This window comes from Mirounga leonina, unplaced genomic scaffold (genome assembly GCF_011800145.1).
Source record: "Mirounga leonina isolate KUSES-001 unplaced genomic scaffold, KU_Mleo_1.0 Mir_125, whole genome shotgun sequence".
NCBI lineage: Eukaryota > Metazoa > Chordata > Mammalia > Carnivora > Phocidae > Mirounga > Mirounga leonina.
In genome coordinates, this window is record NW_023270305.1 from 64,455,424 (window position 1) to 64,478,985 (window position 23,562).

At 39.9% G+C, this 23,562-nt stretch overlaps 1 protein-coding gene and 1 pseudogene across 1 annotated transcript in view; one reads left to right on the plus strand and one right to left on the minus strand.

Moving 5' to 3' along the window:
- MSH2 (mutS homolog 2) overlaps nt 1–23,562 on the minus strand; it is an 81,046-nt gene that overhangs the window by 22,980 nt on the left and 34,504 nt on the right. Inside the window, exons 7-8 of the mRNA XM_035001617.1 lie at nt 20,463–20,662; nt 5,623–5,732 (exon numbers count right to left, since the gene is read on the minus strand). Coding sequence (XP_034857508.1) covers nt 5,623–5,732; nt 20,463–20,662 — 310 coding nt within the window. The remainder of the gene's footprint in view (nt 1–5,622; nt 5,733–20,462; nt 20,663–23,562) is intronic.
- Nucleotides 13,373–14,392, plus strand: LOC118008159 (annotated as a pseudogene).

Sequence of the window (23,562 nt, forward strand, 5' to 3'; positions counted from 1 at the left end):
TCTCTGGGTCCCAGGACTGAGCCCTTCATTGGGTTCTGCGCTCAGCAGGGAGTCTGCCTGAGTATTTCTCTCCCTCTCCCTCTGACTGCCACCCCCCACAAGCGCCCGCTCTCTCACTCTCTTGCTCTAAAATAAATAAATCTTAAAAAAGAAGTAATTATTAGCAACAATGTGAAGAAATGGAATCCTCCTATATTGCTGGTGGGAATATAAAATGGTGCAGACACTTTGAAAAACAATTTAGTGATTCCTCAAAAAGTTAAACATAACATTACCATATGACCCAGCAATTCTATTCCTAAGTAAGGAATGTGATTGTGGCCAGGTACTCAAATACTTGTATATCACTGCTCACAAAAGCATTAATCATAATAGCCGAGAGTCAGAAACAACCTGAAGGTCCACCAACAAACAAAACCAGCTGAGGGGAGTGGGAGGTACAGGCTTTCAGTTATGAAATGAGTAAGTCTCAGGGATGAAAGGTACAGCTTAGGGAACATAGTAAATGGTACTGTAGGACCGTTGTATGGTGAGCACAGCATTACACGTTGAGTTGTCCATGTTGTACACCTGAAACTAATGTTAACATAGTGTGTCAACTACACTTCAATCAAAAAATAAAAATAAAAAATAGAAAACAAGGACAACTATAAGCAAAAATATCAACATGTATTTAGAGATAATTCTAGGTGAGAGAATATGAATACTTCCTTTTTTGATTTTTTTTTCATTTCCAAGAACAAAAATATTGAAGCATTTATATACTATAGTATCTTTACAGCTTACATACATATACTCACACAATGATATAGTTGTATTAGGATCATGCAACTGTGGCTTTTTAAAAACTATTTCAATTTTTTCTGTCCCAGTATTGTCAGTAAATATTTATCTAACATTACTACTTTTCCAATAATAGAGGAAATGTCAGTAAGTGTATGTGAAAACTAATATTAAAAGATAAAATGCTCAAATACAGTATAGAAAGATTTTAAAATTTAATATATCTCACTAAATCACACAATCTAACTGACATTATTTTTTGGTGCAAACTCATTGCCTTTTTGAACCTTGTCCTGGGGGCAGTATAAATCTACGTTTCTATTTATTTCAGAAATAGAAAATCTTTCCATAAAATTTATGGAAAGCAGACACACAAACACCTGAAGCATTAGATACAAAGCTAAGCCTAGGAAAAAGGACAAATTAACCCAACCATGCATGTAAATGACTGCTCCCTTCATCACTTAAGCTCCTTAAGTGCACAGCTGGAAAACATGAGTAAAGCTTTCAGAAATCATACATGAAATGATTGCTATCCTCTGAGGTTTGTTCAAAGTAGTTCTGAGTCATGTAATTTAAATGCATAAATTCATTACAAATATCTACAATGACAGTGAAGGGTTGAATTCACTTTATAACCCAAGGTAAGTTTAAAGGTTTATAACGGAATAAAGAAGATATTATATTAAGCTGATTCCCTAGAGAATCTAGAGCAGGTTTTAACTAGGAATCATATTTATTTAAAAGACAGCATCACACTATAAAACATGAAAGCCTTTAGTTACAGGACTGTATCTTAGTAGACATGACTGGTTGTCTATACCATAGTCATTCCCCTTCTTCCCCCTTCCCAGTAGTGCTCTCATTTTCTGTATCTCCAACAGAGGGATAACCCACCCCTAGTTATCTTAGGCCCATCATCACATTCTATATCCCTGGCCACAATCACTGCTTAAATGGTCCCAAAAAGGCAACACCCAGGACTCTTCCTTGGAACGTTGCATGAATTGCTACTGGTAGGCAGCCAACCTAGGACCAAAGAGGAACCAGCATTTAGCTGAAATTCAAATCACAAAGATAGAAGAGTTCAAGAAATTAGGTCCTTTGGATGGTATCATTGAGCTGCTGGATCAAGCAACTCTACATTAAAGCCTACCCTATTTCTAGACTTCTAATTTCATAAGCCAGGGTGTACTGAGGTTTAAGTTATGTGCAAAATAAAGAGTCCTGACTGATACTGAGTTTAACCTCAAACAGTCTACTCAGAGGGGGAAAAAAAAAGGAAATCCACAACTCATATCTTATTGACACAGTACTTAATGTTGATGAGGGGTCCAGAATATGCCATAGTGGCATAAACATTATTCCAAGATGAAAGCATCCGAGAATAGACTTTGTTTCTGAACCCTCTTATCTCCCTAAAAGCAGAGCTTCCCAAAAGAACTCAGTTGTTGTAAATCCGCTCCCAGAAGTTTCACAACCAAGGAAGTCAAAATTATCATATCTTCCATCTATTCTCCAAAGGGCTCATAAATCACTCCTAAAAGTCATTTGTCTTCCCCTAAGTGCCCCTTTTCCCTCTCTATTCCCCAACCAACAGTATATAAGCCCCAAATTCTAACAGCCTCCTTGACTCACACTTCTCTGTGAACTCAAAAATCTGTTCTCTTGCTAATCTGTTTATCAGTTTAATTAGCAGACCTCCAAACAATGAACAGAAGAGAACAGAAAAAAAAGTTTTTTCTCCCCTACAAAGTTAACTACTTAATGTTCTACTTTCAGATTAAGAAATCAAGGTTTGCTATAATCTTAAGTGACAGCAATGAAATTAGGACAAATGACCTCTTATTTTCCAGCCTATATCCATATAATTGCACTGCCTGCCTTCCTAAAATCCACTCTTCCCAGACACAAAATCTTACAACACTCTAATCCCATAGCATTATTCGAGAATTAACACTATTTCAAAGTCACAGTATAGTCTAGCTTAACAGATAGGTGTCAAGTATTTTAGATCAAAGTAAAAAATCTTAACCCACAATAAGGAAGAGAGTATAATGGAGCTGGAGGAAGCCAACCAGGTTGCCAACATTGTTCATCTGAAGAGGGAAGAATGGTCACTTTTGCCTCTATACTTCTTTGTATCATTTTGTTTCACTTGTTCTAATAGTATGTGTTACCTTCATAAGTAGAAAAGCTTCAAATAAAGAAAACACTTTAAAAATTTACATTCTGGTATTTTGGTCCATCATCATTTTGGCTTATTTGCTGCCAGTAGGTATGTATCCCAAGGGCTGGATCTATGTGGTCAAAATACTGCATGACAGGAGCGATGGAAGGCCAGAAGGTAGGGAGGGAGTAAATCAAAAGGCATAATATGAAACAAAAGTATCCAACACTTTATCATCCTGCTGCTTTTTGTAATTATCATAGTAATGGCTAATAATCTTGTATATAATGCAAACAAAATGCTTACTGCAGGAGATAGCTTTTACTGTCCAAGAGTGGAAGAGGGAGAAGAGAGGTCCTATTAGGCAGGGCCTCCACATCTATTGGGCAGGCTGTGAATGTGATGACCCAGATAAAAAGGCAGCTGCATGGGCTCTTCAATAGAAGATCTGTATACTGACAGAGGGGCTACAAATTTTAAGAAACTCTTAAACACTCCCAATTTATACACACCAACTTCTGGCCAGATAATGCCCAGTGACTGCCCAAGAGCACAGCGCTTGCAGCAGGCTGCATACTGGTGAAAAGAAATCACATGCTCATTCTCACTTTGAAATATGATTGCATTCCTAATTTATTAGGAGTAATTTATTTTATTAGCAAGTAGTTCTCAAAGTGTGGTCCACAGACAAGCAGCATCATTTGCGTACATGTGAGAAATGCAAATTTTCTAGCCCCACCCCAGACTGAAAGATTCTCATTCTGGGGAGGGAGCCCAGCAATCTGTTTCAGCAAGCCCACCAGGTGGTTCTGATACATGCTTACGTTTGAGACCCACAATATTAAAAGCATGGCAACTTTTAGAATAAAGTTCGCCACAAAGGGCGAAATCAACTGCAGCATTTCAGCAAAGCTAAGCTGCAGAGATAATGAAACGTTCTGATTCTTGCCTTCCCACCTCCCTATTTTAGTCAGAGCTTTTATTAACCACCAAGAACTACACCTTTACATGCTTTCATTTATTTATTTATTTATTTATTTATTTTGACAGAGAGAGAGAGATAGCGAGAGCAGGAACACAAGCAGGGGGAGTGGGAGAGGGAGAAGCAGGCTTCCTGCTGAGCAGGGAACCCGATGTGGGACTCGATCCCAGGACCCTGGGATCATGACCTGAGTCGAAGGCAGACGCTTAACGACTGAGCCACCCAGGCGCCCCTACATGCTTTCATTTAAAGATGTTTACAGGGGCGCCTGGGTGGCTCAGTCAGTTAAGCATCTGACTCTTGGTTTCAGCTCAGGTCATGATCTCAGGGTCCTCAGTGAGGAGTGTGCTTGTCCCCCCCCCATAAATAAATAAAAACTTTAAAAAATAAATAAAGACCATTTACAAATATCCAGCTCTGCCCCATCATAGGAAAGGCCACATCCCCAGCTCCTGGTAGCAGAGGCGGTTTCAGCATGTCTGTGAGCAGTATTTCTGCCCACCACTGATCTGAAAGTTGTACACCTAAAATCATTCCACTAAGAGCAACATTACAGAGGTCTCAATAGCTAAAATGCAAGTTTTCCCAAAATGAGAGGCAAACAATGCAAGTTTTTTGGCTGCTTGGGCCTATCACTGACAAAACAGTACCAGGAAAGTAAAGCATCTATCCTATATATGCATATGCATGGATTTCTAAACCCAAAGAGCACAGAGTAAATGAAGTTTGACTGTTTTAAACCTCAGTTAACGATCCAGTAAAAACAAAATAAATCGACATCCCATAGGGCAAACATTAACCCAAATCCAGTTATTAAGAATGCAAAGAATCTAACAATTAGCAAACCAAACTATTACTTTAATATGAATGATGTGAGAGCACTTATTCCCTGCATGATCATTTTTGACAGAAAATTTAGTGTAGAAAATTTTAAAGGTATTATTTTTAAAGTCATAAAATTGAAAAACCCTGCATTCAATGGCCCCATATTAAATTTGTTCTACAAACTTTTGACAGTGAATTTTACCATTTGATAAATTTGCTTTCAATTTCACTTTCATACAAGGATATTTTCAACTATTTCAGAAACTATTCCCTCTTTATATTTATATATAACTGCTTAATATTGTTATAAACCTGAGGACACAGATCACTTACACCCTAAATGCTCTTCTCAACTAACAAGAATTTGGAACTAAACAGTATTTATTTAGAGTATGGTTAACTTTTTAGTTATATCAACAACTATTTAGGAGATACACACATATTCTATCCTCTTCCCCCAAACACTTTCCTACATGGAAAATAAACAAAGGAGAAGTTACCTTCTCTTGTGTTCCAAATTTACCTTTATCTTCTCTTTTTCAGTGACTACAATTTTCCTTCTCTCTTGAAATTAAAACAAAATTCAGACTGCATATGTGAAATCTCTTACTTGTGAGATTTCCTTTAATCAGGCCAGTTATGCCCAACATTCATTTCCTGTTAATCTTTCTTCATCCACTAAAACAATTATTATTTTTAAGAAAACAACAAACTTGCCCCATCATTTAATCTTATGTCCACGATCTCAAAGGTGCCTCATAAAAATACCAAAATTAAATACGAAAAAAAGAAAATCTGAAAAGTTTTCTGACATGCATTTCAAAAATACTTCGTTGCTTAAATTCAAGAGTAGATTACATACCTGATCCATATCTAAAGTTGTTTCTATCATTTCCTGAAATTTGGAGAAATCAGAACGAAGATCAATAAAAGGAGTGACAAAAACTGCCAACAATAAACTCTGGTGTTTTCCTAAAAGAAAGCAAAAAATAATAAAATAAAATGGTCCTATTTTGAAAAGTGGAAGACCACACATCATAAAAATTCATCTGAGATAATAAACAGCATGTGATCCAAAAAGCACAAGTAGTGCAGCAGGTCTCCAAAGTTACTATTTACTCCATTTTTTTTTTTTTTTTATTTGAGAGAGAGAATGAGAGACAGAGAGCATGAGAAGGAGGAAGGTCAGAGGGAGAAGCAGACTCCCTGCTGAGCAGGGAGCCCGATGCGGGACTCGATCCCGGGACTCCAGGATCATGACCTGAGCCGAAGGCAGACGCTTAACCGACTGAGCCACCCAGGCACGCTACTCCCATATTTTAATTCAAATGTGTTTAGTATTTATTTTATAGGAAGGGAGATCATCTGGCACTCAGAGCTTTCTAATAAAACACTGCCTCCCTACCTGTCTGTAATCTCCTTCATAAAGAACACTAGAGATGCAGAAACATGAAATTAATTACAACTAAATGAACTGTATTTCTTCACAGATTTAATAACCCGAAGTCCAAGTCATTAAAATAAAATGCCTCTAATTTACCTTATATCCCCAATTTCCATTAATAATACAGTGTTCCAATTAACAGAGGTTAAATCAAGCCAAGTATTTACACTGGCACTTTACTTGATGCTATTTAAGAGCACATGCTAGGGAATTGTATGAGGAGTAAGTGAAGCAGCAGAGCCTATAGTGTGAAAGGCATGAGTACAGACCTGGGTGCCAACCCCAACTCTGCTACCTACTGGCTCTGTGATCTGGAACATGTTACTCTGAGCCCCTTTCCCGGGTCAACAGGAGTAATGACAACAGCAACCCAGAAGAGGAATAAATGAGTTAACTTTACATAACACTTAACATAACATGCTTGACACTTAACAGGAGCTCAGCTACAGTTACCATGTATTGTTATTGGTTACACTGCAAGGATTTTTTTTTTTTTCTGATCTCCAATAAATTCTTTTACAAGTATTCTGCAAATGATCTCTAGCCTACTGCACTTTGTTCCAAAGCAATAGTTCCTAACCTTTTCTAGAAGTAGCAGTAGCTCTTAATTGAGAAAACGATGAAAAGCTACTATGAAGTCAGCAAAATTAAGAATTCACGTTTTATTAATCACAACAGCACCTACACATATTTAGAAAATAGTACATATGTGTGAAACATCATTTAGACAGTCTGTAAACAACACTTTGACCACATAATGTCTGTTGTGCTTCAACACCTGGTTCTTTATTCTGAATTAGCTAGTTCATATGCTATTGGTAAACAGGAGAATAATGGAAGCAAGGCGCGGAGGGGGCACTGGTTCACAAATAATTTTTTCCTAGCCCATTAGTGTTCTGAAGCGATCAAGGGCAAGCTTTCACACAATTAAAGAGTAAACTTAGCAATATGTGAAGACCTCGGAGTAGTTGGCCTACTGGCCAGTGTACTTACCACTATGCTAAGACACAAAGAAAAGCAGAGTATAGATGAAAAGTACAAAACATTTGCTGGTGTTTAAAAGAATTTTTTTTTTTTAAACTAAATTCTCTACCCTGGTTTGGATGTTTAACTTTTGTGAAACTGACCTTTATTAGAAGCAAACAGCCTTACAGGGCATCTCAAAGGAGGAACAAGAACCCTAGACTTTAAGGCTTCATGCAAAGAGTCACCTGATGCTCGTGCTGGGTACAAATGCAATGGACATGTATGTAGGCTACTGTTTCATTAAAGTTTGCTAATGCTTTTGCTATCATTTAAAAATTTTCACATACTTTGAGGTCTATCTTAACTCCATTTTTTCTGTTATGTTTTCTAGCACACGACACTGAAGAAAGTTAAGTTTGCTAAGAATAAACACATGGTATTATCACAGAAATACCTGTAAAACCTTCAGAACCTGTCATCCTCAACATGTCCTCGGGTCCCTCAAACACATAGGCCCACCTTGCTGCAGCTCTTCTCAGAGTCAATAGGCCCCTTCTGAGCTCACCTGCTCCCTATCCTGCAAACTTTCACTAACATCTTGAATTCTTTCCCCTACCTATAATTTGTACTGAGCCCCAGCTGTCAATTTCCAACTGGATTTTTTTTTCCCCAAATGGTTATGGTTTTTTGAATTAAAAATAATAGCTTTACTGAGATATAATTCACATACCAAACAACTCTCCATCTTAAAGTGTAAAATCCAATGGTTTTTAGTTTATTCACAGATTTGTGTGACGACTACTATGATCCATTTTCGAACACTGTCACTGCTCTCAAAGAAAAAGGGAACCCTGTACCCATTAGCAGTAACTTACCATTACCCTCCAACCTCCGGCCACTCCTCCAAGCCCAGGCAACCTCTAATCCACTTCTGTATCTATAGATCTGCCTATTGTGCATATTTCACATAAATGGATCATATGATACTGTGACTGACCTTTTTCACTTAGCATAATGTTTTCAAGGTTCATCCATGGGGCACCATGCATCCGTACTTCATTTCTTTTTATTGACGGATATATCACATTATACAGATCTAGCACATTTTATTTATCCATTCATCAAGTGATGGACACCAATTGGTTTTTTATAAACTCCATTTTTCACTAGTTATCACAGCCTAAAAGGCCGTACACAATCTATTTAGGGTCTTCACGCAAGGACTACAGACCCTTAAATTCAAAGTACTACATAAACATAGAAAAAAATTCCAAATTCATTTTCTCTAACATCTAACTACAATCTGACACCTCCTTCCATTATTAATGTGTGCAATACACCACAGTAGTATTCCCAGGACCTATGTCTTTGTCATCAATCAAAATTTCAGATATATTTTCATATCATATTACAGTTTTGGGAGATAATTTTAAGTATCATTTAAATTCATTATTAGTTCAAAACTTAAGACCTTAGTAGGGCTTCACTCAGATCATGTTATTTAATGCATTAGTAAAAAGGATTTATTTCTTTATCAAGTTTGTTTTATATTTTGATAAGTGTTTCAATATAATTGGTTTCTTCTGCAAGTCTGTATTACTTTATGCATTTAAAAACACTATTCTGAAGAGGGGTTCATAGACTTTATTTAGGGTCCACAGCACACAAAAAGTTAAAAACCTCAAATAAGCCTTACCTCTCTGGCCTCTACTCATAACATGGCCCTTATTCTCTATCTCTATGCTTGACCATTCTAGCCTTCCCTCGCTCCGTCAACAAGTTAAGCCTTAGGCACTTGCACTAGCTGGTCCCACTAGCCTCCCCCCAGATCTTAAACAGCTGGCTCCTTATCAATCAAGTTGTGGAACTCAGACAGCAATTCCAGAGAGACCATCCTTGACCAAAAGATCGAGTGTCTCCCTGGCCCCAGCCAAGTCACTCTATCATATCAATATGTTATACTTCCTTTACTGTACTTATTACTACTTGAAATTCTTGCTCACTGATGTTTATTGTCTGTCTCCCTCTATCCTTCCACTATTGCTGACCCTCCATAAGAACAGGGACATTAACTGTCACATGTACTGTTGTACCTCCTAGAACAATACCTGGAACAAATTAACTATCTGTTGAATGAATGACTTATTGAAGGAAGGAAGCAAGGGACTGGTGAAGCAATTACTGGTCATTAGTTCTGATACACACAACACTCATCTAGCAAGCATACCAAAGATGACACAAGGAAATAACTGTTAGCTTCCTAAGTGCACCAAAATATGAAATGTCCAAGTAAATCAAATCATTAAATAATTTTTTTTTTTAAGATTTTATTTATTGGGGCGCCTGGGTGGCTCAGTCGTTAAGCGTCTGCCTTCGGCTCGGGTCATGGTCCCAGGATCCTGGGATCGAGCCCCACATTGGGCTCCCTGCTCTGCGGGAAGCCTGCTTCTCCCACTCCCACTCCCCGTGCTTGTGTTCTCTCTCTCGCTGTGTCTCTCTCTCGACCCGAGCCGAAGGCAGACGCTTAACGACTGAGCCACCCGGGCACCCCCATTAAATAATTTCTGTAGAAACTCCAATTCACTGCCAGCCACTAAAAGATTTATTTTAACTTCTTGAAGTTGCTGACAGCATACACAAAAATAAACTCGAAATGGATTAAAGCCCTAACTGTGAAACATGAAACCATAAAACTCCTAGAAGAAAACATTGGCAGTAATTTCTTTGACACTGGCTACAGCAACTGTTTTCTAGACATGTCTCCTAAGGCAAGGGAAGCAAAAGCAAAAGTTGACTGGGACTACACCAAAATAAAAAGCTTTTGCAGTGAAGGAAACCATCAACAAAACAAAATGGCAACCTACTAAATGGGAGAATATATTTGCAAATGATATACCCATTAAGGGGTTAATATCCAAAATATATAAAAAGAACTTCTACAACTCAAGACCAAAAAAACAATCCAATTAAAAATGGGCAGAGGACCTGAATAGATATTTTTCCAAAGAAGACATACAAATGACCAAGAGACACATGAAAAGATGCTCAATATCATTAATCGTCAGGGAAACACAAATCAAAACCACAACAGATATCACCTTATACCTATTGAATGGCTAGAATAAATAAGACAAGAAGTAACAAATGTTGGTGAGGATGTGGAGAAAAAGGAACCTTTATGCACTGTTGGTGGGAATGTAAACTGGTGTAGCCATTGTGGAAAACAGTATGGAGGCGCCTCAAAAAATTAAAATATAAATACTATATGATCCAGTAATTCCACTACTGGGTATTTTTTACCCAAAGAAAACAAAAACATTAATTTGAAAAGATACATGCACCCTCTGTTTACAGCATTATCTGCAATAGCCAAGATATGGAAGCAACCTAAGTGTCCACTGACAGCTGAATGAATAAAGATGATGTGGTACTGGGACGCCTGGGTGGCTCAGCCGGTTAAGCGTCTGCCTTTGATCCCAGGGTGCTGAGATCCAGCTCCACACTGGGCTCCTTGCTCAGCGGGGAGCCTGCTTCTCCCTCTGCCTGTTGTTCCCCCTGCTTGTGCTCTCTCACTCTCTGCCAAATAAATAAAATCTTAAAAAAGTTAAGAAAAAAAAAAGATGTGGTACGTATGTGTACACACACACACACACACACACACAGGATTATCACTCAGTCATTAAGAAAAAAGGATGAGATCCTGCCATTTGTGACAACATGGATGGATCTAGAGGATATTATGCTAAGTGAAACAAGTCAGACTGAAAAAAACAAATATATGATTTCACTTATATGTGGAATCTAAAAAACAAAACGAATAAACAAGCAAAAAGCAGAAACAGACCCATAAATACAGAGAACAAACTGGTGGTGCCCGGAGGGGTGGGAGTGGGGGGATGGGTAAAATGGGTGAAGGGGAATAGGAGATACAGGTGTCCAGTTATGGAATGAATAAATCACAGAGATGAAAGGTACAGCATAGGGAATGTAGGCAATGGTACCGTAATAGTGTTCAGGGTGACAGATGGTGGCTATACTCGTGGTGAGCACAGCATAACATACAGAGTTGCTGAGTTACTATGTTGTATACCTGAAACTCATATATCACTGTGTGTCAACTATACTCAAAAAAATTTTTAAGTTTAAAAAAAAAGAAGAAAATGACTATGAGACTGTCTAATTAAGTTAAATGAGCAAGCAACACTAAAATCAAAACAAACTACAGGCTAGTTCTGGACAGCAGATAGAAGTGCCTCCTTACACATGCCCTACTGACACTAACCTCAGAGCCAAGGCCTGGCACTAGTCACAAGTCTGCTATACCAGACTTGTGTTCATATAGTCCATGACTGAGAACATCAATCTGAAGTCTAAATTAATTATAAAGCTGGCACTAACATTTTATTCTATTAAATATTTTGGTAAATGATAATAAAAAGACATGAGTTTCAATTAACAAAAATTTAAAGTTTATTCTATGCCTACATTTCCTTGACTAATTTTACATAAATTCTTTGTATTAATTTCAATCTCAAAGTTTTATTAAGCATAATTAAACTTTACCTGATCCCTTTAATGTATTTATGAAATGTATTTAAAAGTCCAGGTAAGTGAAAAAATGAGGACAAGATACTGCTAATCAAAGTTTAAGTGTTCACACAAATATGAGGCTGGAGCCAAAAATTCCCAAATTAAATGAAGAAGCCAACAGAAGTAGAAGTGCAGGTGAATCATGGTAAAATGGCTAAGTAATTAAATCACTCTGAATGATGACCCTGGGTGCAAGGTCATCTCTGCTCTTCCTTCCCTGCTGTCAGCCACTCCGCAGTATGGCCTCTCATCCTTCCTCATGGCCCCCACCTGCTTCCTTCACTCACCCTCTCTTGTCTGTTTCTCTAGCCACCGTCATCCCTCTTCTTAAGTACAACCACTTGTCTCAGTTCCCCCACTTGCTAGTAATACTTTCTCTGACACCACCCCTCATTTTCCTTTCTTACGACTGTCATTTTGACAAGAGTACTTTTCTCTTCTACAATGACTTTTTCTTCTGATTCCACTGATTATTTATAAGCATCATTTTACACCTGTGCTAGTAGTCCCTGGGAGATAACAGAAAACAAATCCGTCTCTGCCCCCAGTTCCTGGCACAGAGCTCCTATAAACGCTTGTAATTTCCTAAGTGTTAAGAGCACTAGGAGCATCTCTTGTTCTAAAAGGGTGATTCTAGGGGGTGCCTGCCTGGTGCCTAGATGAAGAGACACACGCTGTACCAGGCGTCCCTAAAGAAATTTTCTTATAAATCTTGTGACTGGAGGGGCGCCTGGGTGGCTCAGGCAGTTAAGCATCTGCCTTCAGCTCAGGTCACGATCTCAGGCTCCTGGGATGGAGCCCCACATTGGGCTCCCTGCTCAACGGGGAGCCTGCTTCTCCCCTTCCTTCTGCCTGCCGCTCCCCCTGCTTGTGCTGTGTGTCAAATGAATGGATAAAATCTTAAAAAAAAAAAAAAATCTTTTGACTAGAACTGGAAATGAGTACAACCTTCTTGGAAAAGTAATTTGTCAGTAAATAATTACTTGCTGTTAAAATGCAGACAAGGCCCCTCTGGTCCTACAGGTCAGAGAAAGCAATTAATGTGTTCTGAACTGAAGGAGAAGAAATGACATGATCAGATGAGCTAGGAAACATTACTATGAATTCACTGAGGAGGATGCACAGACCAGGGGAGGGAAAATAACAAATGTGAGGTTTTTAAGAAGAAATTAAACAGAAACATGAATAATTGGATATGGGAAGAGGGAAAAGTTATGTGCCTCAGTGTGATGGCTGTTAGAATAAAATTTACCGATAAAATAATCTAGATAGGGGCACCTGTGTGGCTCAGTCGTTAAGCGTCTGCCTTCGGCTCATGTCATGGTCCCAGGATCCTGGGATCGAGCCCCACATCAGGCTCCCTGCTCGGCAGGAAGCCTGCTTCTCCCTCTCCCACCCTCCCTGCTTGTGTTCCCTCTCTCGCTGTGTCTCTGTCAAATAAATAAACAAAATCTTAAAAAAAAAAAAAGAAAAACTAGATATTTAGAGGAGTTGTTTTAAGCACTATCAGAAATTTGCCCTAAATGCACAATACCATTATTCTAGGTTTTGTCTCAACTTTTTAATTTTAAAAGCTACAAGGGGGCTCTACAACTGGGGACGCTTGCAGCTCTCAGCGCCGGGCCCAGCTTCCTTCAAAATGTCTAGTATTCACAAAATTCTCTACAAGTTCAGCTTGGAGGGTGATCACTCCATGCCCCCAAGTGCATATGGGTTGGTCAAAGCATACACCAATTTTGATGCTGAGCGTGATGCTCTGAACATTGAAACAGCCATCAAGACCAAAGATGTGTATGAGGTCACCAATGTCAACATTTTGACCAACCGCAGCAATGAACAGAGACAGGATGTTGCCTTTGCCTACCAGAGAAGGACCAAAAAGGAACTTGCATCAGCAATGAAGTCAGCCTTGTCTGGACACCTGGAGACCGTGATTTTGGGCCTATTGAAAACACCTCCTCAGTATGATGCTTCTGAGCTGAAAGCCTCCATGAAGGGGCTGGGGACTGATGAGGACTCCCTAACTGAGATCATCTGCTCAAGGACCAACCAAGAGCTTCAGGAAATTAAGAGAGTCTACAAAGAAATGTGTAAGACTCATCTGGAGAGGGACATCGTGTCTGACACATCTGGTGACTTCCTCAAGCTGATGGCTGCCCGCGAAAAGGGTAGAAGAGCAGAGGATGGCTCTGTCATTGATTATGAACTGATTGACCAAGATGCCTGGGATCTCTATGATGCTGGAGTGAAGAGGAAAGGAACTGATGTGCCCAAGTGGATCAACATCATGACTGAGTGGAGTATTTGATAGGTACAAGAGCTACAGCCTTTATGACATGCTGGAGAGCATCAAGGAGGTCAAAGGAGACCTGGAAAATGCTTTCCTGAACCTTGTCCCGTGCATTCAGAACAAGCCGCTGTATTTTGCTGACCGACTATATGACTCCATGAAAGGCAAGGGGACTCGCAATAAAGTCCTGATTAGAATCATGGTCTCTCTCAGTGAAGTGGACATGTTGAAAATTAGGTCTGAATTCAAGAGAGAGTACAAGTTCCTGTACTACTACATTCAGCAAGACACGAAGGTGGACTATCAGAAGTGCTGCAGTACCTGTGTGGTGGGGATGACTGAGGCCCACAACAGATGAGCATCCAGGAGTGGTGCTCCTTTGTTTCCAGCTAAAGGTTCTAGAAAATAGCCCTGTGAGGATGACATTAGCATCGCCCTCCCCATCCGTATTTCAGTTGCTTAAGCATTGCCACCTCTCGTGTCTAGTCTCTCCTTTTAGCCAAAGAAATGAACATTCCAAGGAGCTGGGAGTGAAATCTATGATGTGAAACACTTTTGCCTCTTGTGTACTGTGTCATAAACCGATGAATAAACTGAATTTTTACTTTAAAAAAAATTAAAAATGAAAAAAAGAAGCTACAAGGGATAAGGGAAGCCAAGTATATTTTTAAAATAACTACTTCTTAGAGGAGGAAGATGATTTAGAGTAAACCTTCCATTACTCAATGCAAGTCTGCTTTCTAAGCTGCTGCTGCCCTCTGCTGTCTCTGAACTTACTTTTATTTATTTTTTCCAGGAATAACGTTAATGTAACTTTAAACCTAGACTTAATCAAAAACCAAAAACACTGTAAGATAGGAGAACATAATCTGAAGCAATATACTAATACACACAAAAAAATTTTTTTTGAGCGAGTGCATATGGGCACAAGGAGGGGCAGAGGTAGAGGGAGAGGACAACCTCAAGGTGGCTCCACACTCAGCACATAGCTGGCTTCGAGCTCGATCTCACGACCCTGAGCTCATGACCTAAGCCAAAACCAAGAGTTGGACACCTAACCAGCTGAGCCACCCAGACATCCCTAGAAATAATTTTTTTGTATCATGATTCTCCTTTTAAGGACAATTCATGGGCCCTGGGTGGCTCAGTCGGTTAAGCATCTGCCTTCAGCTCAGGTCATGATCTCAGGGTCCTGGGACTGAGCCCCACATCGGGCTCCTTGCTCAGTGGGGAGTCTGCTTCTTCTTCTCCCTCTGCCCCTTCCCCCTGCTCATGCTTTCCTCTCTCTCTCGCTCACCCTCTCTTAATTAAGTAAGTAAAAAAATCTTTAAGGACAGTGCATTTGGTTTATTTTCCTCGTAAGTTAGCCTCAGTTTTGGCTTTCTCCATGAAATCAATAGGCTAAAGAGCTATGCTGAACTCAGCAAAATGCCATGGTTTTTTTGTTTTCTTTTAATGATTTTGTTTGTAAGCAATCTCTGCACCCAACATGGGGCTCAAACTCACAACCCCGAGATCAAGAGTCGCATGCTCCACTGACTGAGCCAGCCAGGAGCCTCCATTCTGTTGTTTTTTAAGACAAAATTCAGAACAGTTAGGTTCCTAATGACTAGGACACACCTGGACTCTTCAGTGTTTCTTTTTTCTTTTTTAAGATTTTAATTTATTTATTTGAGAGAGAGAGAAAGGGTGAGCGAGAGAGACTGCACAAGCAGGGGAGGCACAGAAGGAGAGGGAGAAGCAGGCTCCCCGCTGAGCAGGGAGCCAGATGTAGGGCTTGATTCCAGGACCCTGGGATCACGACTTGAGCCAAAGGCAGACGCTTAACTGACTGAGCCACCCATGTACCTCTACCAAAGTTTCTTACAGAAAGAAAAGAACATAGCTCTTAGCACCACAACACCTGGAACAGTCTTCCTCCTCTAACATTCTCTAGGCTGGGTGACTTCAAACACCGTAGGGCAAACATCAGTTGCCAAACTGATAATGTGAAGCTTTTGATTTAGATAATGTTATGTTCTCTCACAGGTGTATATAACTTAAGCATAACCCCCCAAAACACCATAAGATAGGAGAAATTAATGACCTGTTGCAAAACTCTTGAGTACACTGAGCCACACATATGCAGGAGGAAGAGAACCAAGCTACTCTTAAGCCCAATTCCTAACTTCTGTGCTTATTCCAGGGAATGAGAAAGATTCCCCAAAGAATGTGTACAATAGTATTTTTTTACCTCTTCTCTTTGGGGGAGGGGGGTTTTACATATGCTTTTGAATATCTGATGAAAGTTACAGACCTTTTCCCAGAAAAAATACACATAAACAGAATCTTGTATAAAATGTCAAGACCCTTCTAAGAACTCATTCAAAAATCCCAGCTTTGGGGCGCCTGGGTGGCTTAGTCAGTTAAGTGTCTGCCTTTGGCTCAGGTCATGATCTCCTGGGATCGAGCCCCACATCGGGCTCTCCACTCAGTGGCAAGTCTGCTTCTCCCTCTCTCTCTCTGTGATCTCTCTTGCTTTCGCTCTCTAAATAAATATCTTTTTATTTATTTGACAGAAAGACAGCAGGAGAGCACAAGAGGGGGAGCGGCAGACAGAGAGGGAGAAGCAGGCTCCCTGCTGAGCAGGAAACCTGATGCAGGGCTTGATCCCAAGACCCTGGGATCATGACCTGAGCCGAAGCAGTCGCTTAACCAACTAAGCCACCCAGGTGCCCCAATAAATAAAATCTTAAAAAAAAATTCTAGCTTTAAGTTACTGGTTCTGAATGAAAAAAGGGCCAAACAGAACCGGGGTGGAGGACTCTTAAGGGGAAAGCAAACTATAAAAGGATCCAGCAATTCTACTTCTGGGTATATACCTAAAAGAAAGAAAATCACTATCTCAAAGAGATACCCGCACTCCCTTGTTCACTGCAGTATATTTACAACTGCCAAGATATGGAAACAATCTAAGCGTTCATCGATAAATGGATAAAGAAAATGTAGTGTATATATACAATGGAATATTACTCAGCCATAAAAAAGAAGGAAATCCTTCCATTTGTGACAACATGGTGGACCCTGAGGGTATTATGCTAAGTGAATTAAGTCAGGCAGAGAAAGGCACTTATGATCTCGCTCAAATGTGGAATCTAATAAAATTAATCTCGCAGAAATAGAAAAGAATGGTGTTTGCCAGCAGTGGGGTGAGGGGAAATGGGAGGAAGGTGGTCAAAAGGTATAAACTTCCAGTTGTAAGATTTAAGTTCTGAGGATGTAATGTATAGCACGGTGACTTAGAGTCAAAAATACTGTATTGTGTATTTGAAAGCTGCTAAGAGATTAGATCTTTAAAGTTCTCAACACAAGAATAAAAGCTCTGTGAGGTGACAGATGTTAACTGAGCTCATTGTAATTATTTCACAATACATACATATTTCAAATCATGGTGCACACCTAAACCTATACTATGTTAAATGTTAGTTATAGCTCAATAAAACTGGAAGGGAAAAAACCGTCAAACTCAGCAGTGAAAGCTGGTAAGATAATGACTAGACCGTGTTTGCTGGATTTAGCAACAACAAGTAACTTAGCAAATGCCATTTCAGTACTGTGGTCAGGGGTGGAAGGCAATTGAGCAAATGGAAGGTGGAAATGTAGGCTTTCTAAAACCTTGGCTGGGAACAGAAAGTGAAAAAGAGATGTAGGTACTAGAGGACACAGGAACAAGGATGCTTTTTTCTTCCTATGGGAAAGAAGAGATCTAGGAGAGAAAAGGTTCAAAACAGCGGATATAAGTGGCTAAGAGTGAATTAATTATTTAGAATCCTATCTCCGTGATAATCTGATATTATAGCCCTGCTACTGGTTAATCTCCTCGTGCTCCCAATTAATCCTGCTGAAATGGAGCCATAGGATATGGAATCAGAAAAGCACAGCAGTAAAAGATCTTCCTTTACTGGATGAGGAAATTGAAGCACAGGGACGGTAAATGGCAGCGTAAGCTACACTAGAGAAATGTGGGCACGGGGAAGATTTAAGACCCATTCTCTTTAATTCCACTTTGGTGGAACAAAATGCAAGGGCTTTTAACTGTCATCAGTCTAGGGGCGCCTGGGTGGCTCAGATGGTTAAGCGTCTGCCTTCGGCTCAGGTCATGATCCCAGGGTCCTGGGACTGAGCCCCACATCAGGCTCCCTGCTTGGCAGGGAGCCTGCTTCTCCCTCACCCTCCTACTGTTCCCCCAGCTTGTGCTCTCTTGCTCTGTCAAATAAATAAATAAAATCTTAAAAAAAAAAAAAAGACTTTCTTTAAAAAAAAAAAGTGTCATCAGTCTAAAGAGGAGCCTTGGCTAGAATGGGAATACTCTTTATACAGTGGTACTTTAAGATAAGTGCTTAAGATATCTTCCACACGTGGTGACATAATTAAGGGAAAAGGTTACCATAAAATTAAAATTAAAGCTATGCTTATTTTGGGGCTCCTGGGTGGCTCAGTCGGTTAAGTGTCTGCCTTCAGCTCAGGTCATGGTCCCAGGGTCCTGGGATCAAGCCCCACATCGAGCTCCCTGCTCGGCGGGAAGCCTGCTTCTCCCTCTCCCACTCCCCCAGCTTGTGTTCCCTCTCTCGCTCTGTTGTCTCTCTCTGTCAAATAAATAAATAAAATCTTAAAAAAAAATCTATGCTTATTTTTTATCTTGTCAGTATAGAGTTGAGTTTAAGTCTGCAGAAAAAGCTTTCTCATAATACTGAAAGGTTTAACAGTTCTAAGGGATGGTGATTTTTAACTCTGAAACTTAAAATGCTTTACATATTACGTATATAACTTCATAAGTTTCTACAACAAATAATTTAGTACTTACGTTCACTTAAAAGTTAAAAACTACACTTGTAAGGGCAAACTGATTTTATCCACCAATACTGTAATGATTAATATGTGACTTTGCACACTTTATTCTGGTAACTTCATTCTGATGTCAACTGTTACAGATCATCAAGACCTTTTGTCTTGGGGCGCCTGGGTGGCTAGCCTGGTTAAGCAGCTGCCTTTGGCTTGGGTCGTGATCTGAGTCCTGGGATCAAGCCCCACAGGGAGCCTGCTTCTCCCTCTCCTCCCCACTTGTGCTCTCTGTCACTTTCTCGCTCTCTCAAATCTTTAAAAAAAAAAAAAAAAAAAAAAAAAAGACCCTTTGTCTTAACTTTCTTTTATAGGTGTGCTGGAAAGGTTCACTCCAGCAGGCCTGGAATTAGGCAATGATCCCTGGCCAAGGCATGTTTTTTTGTAATCATGGATCTGAGGATAATCAGGGTGGTTTGTTCAGCTTGTCAGCACTGTTTGTGATTGATGATTTGCACCTGGTTTCAGCGAGGCCTTCCAGTGCCAGAGGGTTCTCCTCTAGAGGCTGGTTACAGAACAGGAATATGCCCACAAGACCAGCAAAACTTAAGAAAGTCCAGCAAGACTCCATTTTAAGCTCCCTAGTTCCAAGGTGTTCTGCACACATTGGTGGTCCCTGATGTGAGAGAAAGTGCACCTCACCAAGGACCTTTCAAAAAGAAGGACAAGGGGCACCTGGATGGCTCAGTGGGGTTAAACATCTGCCTTCAGCTCAGGTCATGATCTCAGGGTCCTGGGATCGGGTCCCGCATGGGGCTTCCTGCTTGGCAGGGAGTCTGCTTCTCCCTCTCCCTCTGCCCCCCACCCAGCTTGTGCTCTTTTGCTCGCTCTCTCTCAAATAAATAAAATCTTAAAAAAAAAAAGGAAGGACAATAGGAGCCTGCACCTGACCTCCCTGGGCCCCTGCCGTGAGACTGGCTGTGACGCATTATCCTTCCCCTGGTGCTACTCCTAGACTGTACCCTTTTCCTTTAATAAACTATAGATTTGAAAGCAATGTCATTTGGGGTCCTGTGAGTCTTTAACAATTGAACTCTGGTCAACTGCCACTGCTAGTGCAATAAATCCAGTTACCCTAAATTTCACTTCTAAAAAGCAAAAATGTGGGGCGCCTGGGTGGCTCAGTTGGTTGTTAAGTGTCTGCCTTTAGCTCAGGTCATAATGCCAGGGTCGTGGGATCAAGCCCCACGTTGGGCTCCCTGCTCAGCAGGTAGCCTGCTTCTCCCCCTGCTCATGAGCGCGTGTGCTCGCTCTGTTGAATGAATGAATGAATGAATGCATGCATGAATGAATGAATGAATGCATGCATGCATGAATGAATGAATCTTAAAAATAAATAAAATAAAATAATAAAAAAATAAAAAGCAAAAATTCTAAGTTGTCTAATGATTCCTGACTTCTGCAACGTAGCTATAGGTCAATACTAACCTGTTATTAGAAAAACTTAAGAGTTACCAAACCCAACTTTATAAGGACAGCACATGTGCTAAGTATATTGAAGAGTAAAGGAAAACAAAAACAAAATCATTGTTACCTTCATATTTTTCCAGAGCCCGAATAACATTAGGAAGTTGATTTATACCCTGATAGAGTCGGTAACAATCTTGTAAGTTTGCTGCTTGTCTCTGAAATTTCTTGGCAAGTCGGTTAAGATCTGGGAATCGACGAAGTAAATCTTCTTGTAAACTCTGCCTCAATTCTGCATCTTCTACAAAAGCTTCCACTAAATTCAGTCTGAAATAAATTGCACTGGTATTAATCTTAAATATTTTGGTATAAAATTAAAATCTGTCTACTAGGTACATAAGAATCAACTAAATGAACTCAAAAATTCTATGCAGGAAGCTTGACTCTACCCTTAAATGTCAGCCTCTTAGGAGAGGATGGAAAGCTCCATGATACTGTGATGTAAGCACTTTCTGATTAGTTAATAACCAAACTAACGTTTAGTTAAGTAGTATCAGAAGATACTAATATATACCCAATTTCATTTGCCTTTCATCAAATTGCCTTTTCTTAAATAGAAGAATTTCATTATTGGGACACTGCTGTTACTGACACATTAGTGCACATGTAAACAATGATCTTCAATAAAACCATTACAATTCAAGAATGTTGCCAAATCCAATACTTATTCTATCAGAAGTTCTTATAAATTTTCAGAATGCATTCTAAAATTACCTTAGGACAGTACAAAGCCAAAAATTTCTAATTAAAATACTGAAGGGTGCCTGGGTGGCTCAGATGGTTAAGCGTCTGCCTTCGGCTCAGGTCATGATTCCAGGGTCGTGGGATCGAGTCCCACATCGGGCTTTCCGCTCAGCGGGGAGCCTGCTTCTCCCTCTGCCTCTCTCTCTCTCTGTCTCTTAAGAATGAATAAATAAAATCTTTAAAAAAAAAAAAACAACTGAAATAAGTTTATTGCTTCCCCTAAATCAATATATAAAATCTTGGCCTGTTCGAAGAACTATAAAACATGCAGCTCATATTGCTTTTGCAATTTACTGGAATCCATAGCTTTCCATTTCCTTCCTTGTAACTCACCGCAAGAAATGTTTTGGGGGGAGGGGAAGGGAAAAAAAGAAATGTTTTTACATCCTGACCCAGCACATGCATGCACAGATATTGTAGGAGGCATCATATGCCACCTCAAAACGTGCCACTTTAGAGTCCTTAAGGACTATTTTGAGCTGACAACAATTAAGAAGCAAAAAGAAAAGCCCTCTGCCTTCTCCCTATTTGCCCAAAAGCAGGACATAAATTTAGATGTCCTCTCCCTTCTCTCCTTACCAGAAAGGACAAAAGTTAACCAAAACACTAGACCCTTATCAGCCTGGAAATGGTACCAGAGGAATCTACATAACAAATTTTAGCCTTTATCTACCATTAGCTTCCCATAATTTGCAGCCCTAGGAACTCAAAATCCTTCTCCCTTGTCTCTTCTCCGAAAATTTATTGTTCCTTTGCTAAGATGCTATATATGCCCAAGTTCTCATCAACCCTGGAGTTACTCATCTGAGTGCTCCAGTGTAAAAGCATAAACTTGTTTTTCTCTTGTTAATCTGTCTTTTGTAAGTCTAATTTATAGGGCCTCAGCCAAGGAACCTACAAGGGTAGTAGAAAAAAAGAAATTTTCCTTCCCTACAATATATAATTAAAATAGGCTACACAAACAATACTTACTACTCTTACTATATGTAATGTACTGTTATTTTTCTTTCATATTTAACTCATCCAAAAATGCTAGTTTTCACCCACTACACTAATTTTGTAACTCACTACTGCGTCACAACTTGCAATGTGAAAAGCTGTATTATAGATCCTACTGCAGTAACATATATATAGATGAAAGGTAAATTTTAGTAATCAAAGGTAGGGTGGGGGCGCCTGGTTGGCTGCCTCAGTTGGTAGAGCATGCAACTCTTATTAATCTTGGGGTCGTGAGTTCGAGCCACACATTAGGTGAGGAGCCTACTTTAAAAAAAAAGTGGGGGGGGGGGGCAAGGAAAATCACCACAGGCATAGCAAATGGTCCTAGGTTCAGAAGGCTATGAATGAGCAACCATTTCCTTGTATTTGTAAATTAGAAGAGCAGTAAATTAACCCTTGAATTACACAAGGACAGAGAAAGGAAACAAATCAGCTTTCTAAGTTTCTTAACTATTCACTGATCTCTCCAACAGCATTTATAATTACTCCATCATCAAAATGTTCATCCAGCATATTATATGAGGGGAAAATTATGCTGCCCCCTAAGCAAGATTTCTGAACCTTGACAATACTGACATCTAGGCTAGACAATTCCTTGTCATGAGAGGCTCTTCTGAGCTCTTTAACAACTTCTCTGAGTTCTACACTTGACACTCTGGTGACAACCCAAAATGTCTCCAGGCACTGCTATACGTCCCCTTGCCTCAGGTTGAGAACCACCAGCTTAAAGAAACTTGAATCACTTTTTAAAAGATGAAAAGGGAAAAATAACTAAAATCCTATAGAAATGTCAAGGTAATATCTAGGCAGCTGACAGCAGATACACACTATGGCAAATGCCAAATTAGTGGGGGGGGGGGGGCCCTGCTACCAAGCTGGTATTATACTGTGTACCAGTCCCTGTGGCTATAAACAAACTTCTAGAACACTTCAGGCACTTACTGCTACAGAAAAGACTTCTACGGCTTGTAGTCTATATTTAAAAGATGAAACAGAACTTGAGTAGACATATGCAGTCAAGTCCCATAATCCAATAAAGCAAATTTGGGCCTTCCTACCTAAGCCTCTGGCTCTAACTGGGCACCTATCTAAGTTCGGTTCAAGATCACCAGCATGGAAGTCACTTGGAGGCGGATAGTACAATATTCCTGGGGGTGAAATTTCTATGCGCTTCTCATGGACCAACAGTTTGATAAAGTCTGAAACCTAACAATCACAAGAAATCCCTGAGTTCCCACAATAAAGTGGGGAAAGTGACATAAAGGGGTGAGGAAAGGATGAAAGAAACCTGATGCTTGGCTGACCGACCCCTGATCTTTCTTTTTCTCTTCTTTCCTAAGACTCCCGTATCCTTAGGCCACTCTTAGGTAATTGACGAATCTACAGAGAAGATATTTCTGATCAAGAATCTTCCAGGGGTAGGG